This window comes from Lathamus discolor, chromosome 13 (assembly GCF_037157495.1).
Source record: "Lathamus discolor isolate bLatDis1 chromosome 13, bLatDis1.hap1, whole genome shotgun sequence".
NCBI lineage: Eukaryota > Metazoa > Chordata > Aves > Psittaciformes > Psittacidae > Lathamus > Lathamus discolor.
The window spans coordinates 2940213-2946212 of record NC_088896.1 but is presented as its reverse complement, the minus strand read 5'-3'; the positions used below and the strand labels follow the sequence as shown (position 1 = coordinate 2946212).

Below are 6000 nucleotides of genomic sequence, written 5' to 3'. Positions count from 1 at the left end.
TGTGGCCTTAGGCAGGGGAAGATTTTCTACTGCAGATCGAGAGGATCCCTCTCCTTGGAATCGGCTCTGACCTTCCTGGCCATCGGCCCCTCTGCCAGCACCCGTTTGTTCACGCAGCCAAACGCCCTGCCCTCGAGCGCCCTGGTCTTGCCAGGTCGGGCTCCTCCCAGCCACTGCTCTCAGGAGGGGACCTGGCTGAGCACAACGCAACAGGCTCCTGAAGACAGCAGCCACCACGGAGGCAGCGTGAATGGTGGCACTGGCTCTCCTGAGGGAGCTCCTCATCCTGCCATTAGTGCAAAAGCAGCATTGCTGAACGGTGGGCGGTGGAGGGAGTGCCCAGTCATCGGTTAGGCAGTGCTGGCCGTAGGACCTGAGCCTTGGAAAGAAGCTCGGCTGGCCAAGAGACCAACCAATGTCCCGATCCACATCCCAGACCATCCGCCAAGAGCCAGGGAGGCCCTCACCACAAAAAACTGTTCTGCCAACCGGGGAGACAAGGGGCAAAATGAACTGAGACTTACCAACTTCCTGGAGCAGAGGAAGGCACGAGGAGAGGATGGAGGAGCTGGCAGTTGTGGGCCACTTTTATACTGCGGCCCAGAGCCCCAGGGGAGCTGAAAAATGACCCAAACACGAAGCACGTTGAGAAACGGCAATTTTGGCTTCTCAAAGCTGGCTGGAAGATGAAAGACATGCCTCCTCTGCCTGAAATGCTTGGTCCCTTTTCATCCTGGAAAAATCACTCGTGTCACTGTGTTGATAGCAATTGTGGTTCTCCCGCAGACCAGCGCTCCTTTGAGGTCCCATTCCAGGTGCTGGGGAAGCCTTGGGGCAGATTGACGCCATGACTGGGTGTTGTGCAGGTCCTGCCCTTCCTGGGCAACACGGCCACTGCTTACTTAGCACTCTGCCTGTGGAGCCAGCCTGAAGGGCACTCAGAAGGGTCTCCCTGTGGTGGGCTCTGGCTGGCCCTGAGCAAGACCAGTGCCTGCAGGCTATGGAGATGCTCAGAGCCCAGCCAAGCCCCTGCAGGATGGCTGCTGTGCTGAGGGGACCGGGAGCGCCGGGGTGGGTGGGAGGTGATGGTCAAACAAAGGCCTCCTGAGCTGGGGAAGGAAACCCTCTCCTGAGCAGGAGCAGTGGCTCAGCACGTCCTGGAGAGCGATGAAGGAGCCGTTGACTCATGCCTGAGTGTGAGCCATCGCCAAGTGGACCTGTTGGCTTCGGCACACTCTTCCCCAAGAAAACAACGCTCCTCCTTGCAACACTGGAGGGTGGCTTGTTCAGGTCACTGGACCCGGAGGGTCCGGCTTGTTTTGCCCAGCTCAGGGACATGTGGGCACCTTCGGGGCCCTTTAATGGCAAGGTGGCAGCAGCAGTCACCCGAAAGTGCTGAGCCACTCTGAGAGACCTCAGCTCCGCCTCGGGGTGAATCAGCCATGCCCTGGCACCAGGGGCTCTGGGGCAAATGGCTTCAGATGTGCAGAGGTGCAGCCTCACATCCGCGTTCCTGCAGACATGCAGCTTTTTGCACAGCGCTGTCAGGACTGTCAGCGTCTTGCCCAACCACCTGGGGACTCCTTGCAACCCTGCCGTGCTCCTGGGTGAAACAGCAGCCACAGGAGGACAGCACAGACGGGCCCTGACGCTCCCACTCAGAGAGGTTTCCGGAGCGCAGACCAGGGGGAGGCAGGCAGCGAGCACCGTGCCCGGTGCTCTCCTCCTTGGCCTGGCCCTGCCCCGCTGCTGCATGCAGAAGGGTGGGAGCCATTCCTGTGCCACGAGGAGCCCGGCCTTGCCTGTGCCTGAGCAGGGCTGAGGCAGCTGCAGAGGGCACACGCATCCACCTGCCTCAGCAGCCGTGTGGAGCGCCCGAGGCCAGGAAGCGCACACCACAGGCCCGCACTTGCTCCCCGGGAAGCCTTCTGCTTTGAAGTGCAGGCACCAGAGGACACGTCCTTCCCAGGCCGGGCAAGGGCACCCAAAGGGGAAAGCACCCTCAGCCAAATGCCCATGGGTTTGCTCCTCTGCCCCTTTGAGCTGCCACCCAAGGGCCTGACGACTCACTTTGGGAATGAGAATTTGGGGGCTGAGAAATGACACATTGCCCTGCAGCAGCACCTTTCCCCCTCCAGCCTTTTCAGCCCTGCTTTGAGGCCACCTCTAGGAACGCTCCCAGGGCCCCCCTCATTCACACAACGGTGCTTCTCTCCGTCCCACAAAGGGTCCTTCTTTGGCCTTCACCTTCCAACCACCTCTGGGGATCTGAGTTCCCTTCTTTCTGTGTCCCTCGCCCAGAAAGGCGTCCGGCCGGGGCCTGGCTGCTCACTGAGCCCTTCCGTGGCCCTGCGGGACCGGTGCTCCTCAGCCTCAGCCCTTCCACAGGTGACCCAGGCGAGTGCCCTTCAGCAGCAGCGCTCCGCAGCTCAAGGCCAGCCTGAGAGGGGCCCTCACGCTCCCCGGCAAGGATGCGCACGGCCCTCACACAGGGCTGGAGCTACTGAAACCCTTTCTGGAGCCTGGCGGGGACCTCCATGGCCGTTGCTTTGAGGAGCAGCATCGGATGCATCACGGCTGCGCTCTCGCCCAAGGGGGAAATGCAAATCAGACCTTTCAGATGAAAGGGACAATTCTCCATCTCATGGCGGTGCTTTGCTAACCTCAAATTGCTGTTTGTTAACGTGCTTCACAAAGGCACACGTGTTCCACGTGTCCCGAGGCGCTGGCTCCCTGTATAAAAGGCCGTGCCACTCCAGGCCCTTCCATCCGCAGCTCTTCCCTTGCTTTCCTCGTGAACTCGGTACGTCTGAACTCCCCTCTTCTCTTCCTGCTTGCTACGGGGGGACTGCTCCCGTCCTGTGCGGGGTCCTTGTGAGCAGGGCTCCAGGCTGCAGGATGCCCTGTGCTCCCCTCTGCTGGGAGGTGGGATGGTGCGGGAGGAGGGAAGGCTTTTCCCTGGCCCTGGCCAGGCAGCGCCCGTTGCCAGAGGCGCGGAGCTGGCGCCTGACGGGGCCCGGCAGCTCATGGCCTCTGCTCCCTGTGTGGGTCCCGCAGGCTCTCCTCCCTCCAGCAGACATGTCGTGCTACAGCCCGTGCCTGCCCGCTGCCTGCGGCCCAACCCCGCTCGCCAACAGCTGCAACGAGCCGTGCGTCCTGCGCTGCGCCGACTCCAGCGTTGCCATCCAGCCCTCGCCAGTGCTGGTGACGCTGCCGGGCCCGATCCTCAGCTCCTTCCCGCAGAGCACAGCCGTGGGCTCCAGCGCCTCGGCTGCCGTGGGCAGCTCTCTCAGCGCTGCCAGCGTGCCCATCGCTTCTGGGGGCTCCCTGGGGCTGGGGGGCTATGGCTGGGCAGGGCTGGGCCGGGGGCTCTGCGGGGCTCTGGGACGTGGCAATCTCTTATGCTGAAGCCCCTGCGTTGCCTGCCCCTGCTCCAGCGCCAGCAGCCTCCAGGAAAGCCCTGCACACAGCCCCGAGAGCGTGGCTCTGCTCTGCACAGGAGCCCAGCTCCGGCCGCTCCGCCTGCAGGAAGGGGCCCGCGCTGCCCTTCTCTCTCTGCCCAGGAAACCTCTGTCTTCCCTTCCCTTGCTCTGCTTTCCCCTCACTTGCCGCCTCTTCCCTGAGCTTTACTCGGCCTCCAAAAGGCATTGCTGAAGTTCTCCTCTGCTCCATTTCCCCTTGATTATCTCAATAAAGACATCGGGCATCAGCTCCGCAACAGAGTCATCTTTCTTCCCTCCTTCGCTCTTCTCCAGTCCCAACCAGCAGAGTATGCAGAACCCTTCCTCCCTCGGTAAAACTATGGCTTTCTCCGTGGTTTCAGCACTTGAGAGAGCCTCCTCTTTTGCCCTTGATATCCCATGGCAATGGAGATTGCCTTTCCACAAGTGCAACGAGCTGGATGCCTGGGCGCTCCATGGCTGTAGCAAGAACCGTTGCAGCCTGGCAAAGGCAGAGTGCAGCGCTCAGAGATCTGGATGGTTGGGAACGCCCCGGCTGTGCCCGGGGAACTTCTGGCCTGAGCAGGCATTTCCTGACAACCTGGAACAGAACTGTCGTGGAACACACACACAGCTGAGGTCAGGATGGAGCTCATGGCCAAAGTCAATCATCTTATGACCCTGTAATAATTGTCCCAGGAGAGAGACACTTGGGGCTCTCCTGGACTGCAGTGAGCTGCAACCAGGTCCCTCCCTCTGAGTGGGGCACCCCTCAGAGTTCATCAACTCTCAAGCTTACATTCTGGTACACGCACCATTGGCCAAGTCTGAGACTCAGAGAGGAACCAGGCGCACCCAGGCTCCATCAGGAGTTAAGAAAATGATAGGGGTCTGTGCTGAATGTTGTCATTAAGGGGAGAGTCCCCTTACCCTTGTCACCTTCGATCTCCATACAAATCATTTTAGCTCTCTTCTACCTTGATTTTCCTTTATGCATTCCATTAGACACAAATTGTTGACCAAGTCTGAGACTAAGACAAGATCCAGCCACACCCAGGCTCTGTCAGGAGTTTAGAAAGCAGGGGGCATCTGTTCTGAACCTCAGGACTCAGCAGCAGGGTCTCCCTTACATCTTAATGCCTTCAGGCCCTATACCAATACTCTTTAGCTCGGTTTCACCTCAATTTCCCTCTCTACACTTCATCTATGTAACAAGTAGTAGAGTGAGCTTGGCCATCAAATTCTGTCAAACAATGCCTTATTTATAAACTGCTCTTGCTAATACCTTTGATGGTCATTTTTTGAGGGACCCTAAAGCAGTCATTTTCCACCACACTCTCCAACGTCAAACAGAATAAAAAGCCCTCATCATCATCATCAGCAGCAGCAGGAGGAGCAGGACACTGACGAGGTGGCCGAGTGGTGAAGGCGATGGACTGCTAATCCATTGTGCTCTGCACGCGTGGGTTCGAATCCCTTCCACGTCGGTCAGCTCAGTGTGTGCCCCACATAACACTTTGGTTTGAGATGACAGTGGCCTGGAGAGACCTTGCAAGGTGTTCAAGGGACTCAGCACACACCTCAGCCTCTTCTGTCTGCACCTAGGCAGGAGGAACAAGAAGGGAAACAAGGGAGATCCATAAACTCACAGGAATCTCACTGCCTCCTTGATCCCTGCTATGATAAGAGAGCAGAACACCTGGGAAGTGTTTTACAAGAACAGGTAGCACAGGAAGGTGCCTGGGACTCAGAAGCATGGGTTTCTGAAGGAGAAATCTTCCTTACCAAGCTGGTAGTCTTCTACAGGGAGGTCACTAGCCTGATGGAGAAGGCAAGAGCAGTGGATGTTGTTCACCTTGCCTTCAGGAAAGCTCAACAGGTGATAGGATCAAAAAGGACCATACAAGTAAAGCACTTTCTGTCACACCACATCTGAAGTCAGATTTTGATGGGAGACATTACTCTTACCTGTTCACAGAGTCTCAGAATCGCTGGGGGTGGAAGGTACCTCCAGAGATCCTTTAATGGCAGCCAACTGCTCCAGCAGGGTCACCTTGAGCTGCTTGCTTAGCACATCATCTAGTTGGGGTTTCAGCATCTCCAGTGATGTTCACCACAGGAACTTTATCCCCCTCTACAGGGAGTAAAAGTTCTGCTTGTGCTGGTCCAGCCCTGCTGGCACATCCCCTCGTGTTGACCAACCAGGTGGCTTTGGGTAAATGTGTATCCCCATGTTTGAAAGTCCCACCACCCATAGCTCCCAGTGTGGTTTTTAACAGCCCATTATACCGTTCGATTCTCCCAGAGGCTGGTGCATGGTAGGGGATGTGCTACACCCGCTCAATGCCGTGCTCTTTGGCCCAAATGTATGAGGTTGTTCTGGAAATGAGTCCCATTGTCTGACTCAGTTCTCTCTGGGGTGCCGTGTCGCCACAAAATCTGTTTCTCAAGGCCCAGGACAGTGTTCCGGGCAGTGGTGTGGAGCACAGCGTATGTTTCCAGCCAGCCGGTGGTTGCTTCTACCACGGTAAGCACATGGCACTTGCCTTGGCGCGTTGAT

General features: G+C 57.9%; 1 protein-coding gene and 1 non-coding gene across 2 annotated transcripts; both read left to right on the top strand.

Annotated features, from left to right (window-relative positions):
• The first annotated feature begins 3039 nt into the window (after positions 1-3039).
• Positions 3040-3604, top strand: LOC136021542 (beta-keratin-related protein). The gene has a single exon (XM_065693863.1). The coding sequence runs from the start codon at positions 3079-3081 to the stop codon at positions 3406-3408; it is 330 nt and encodes a 109-aa protein (XP_065549935.1). The 5' UTR covers positions 3040-3078; the 3' UTR covers positions 3409-3604.
• Positions 3605-4845: 1241 nt separating this feature from the next.
• Positions 4846-4927, top strand: TRNAS-GCU (transfer RNA serine (anticodon GCU)). The gene has a single exon. It is a non-coding gene; the product is annotated as a tRNA-Ser (tRNA).
• Positions 4928-6000: the final 1073 nt, after the last annotated feature.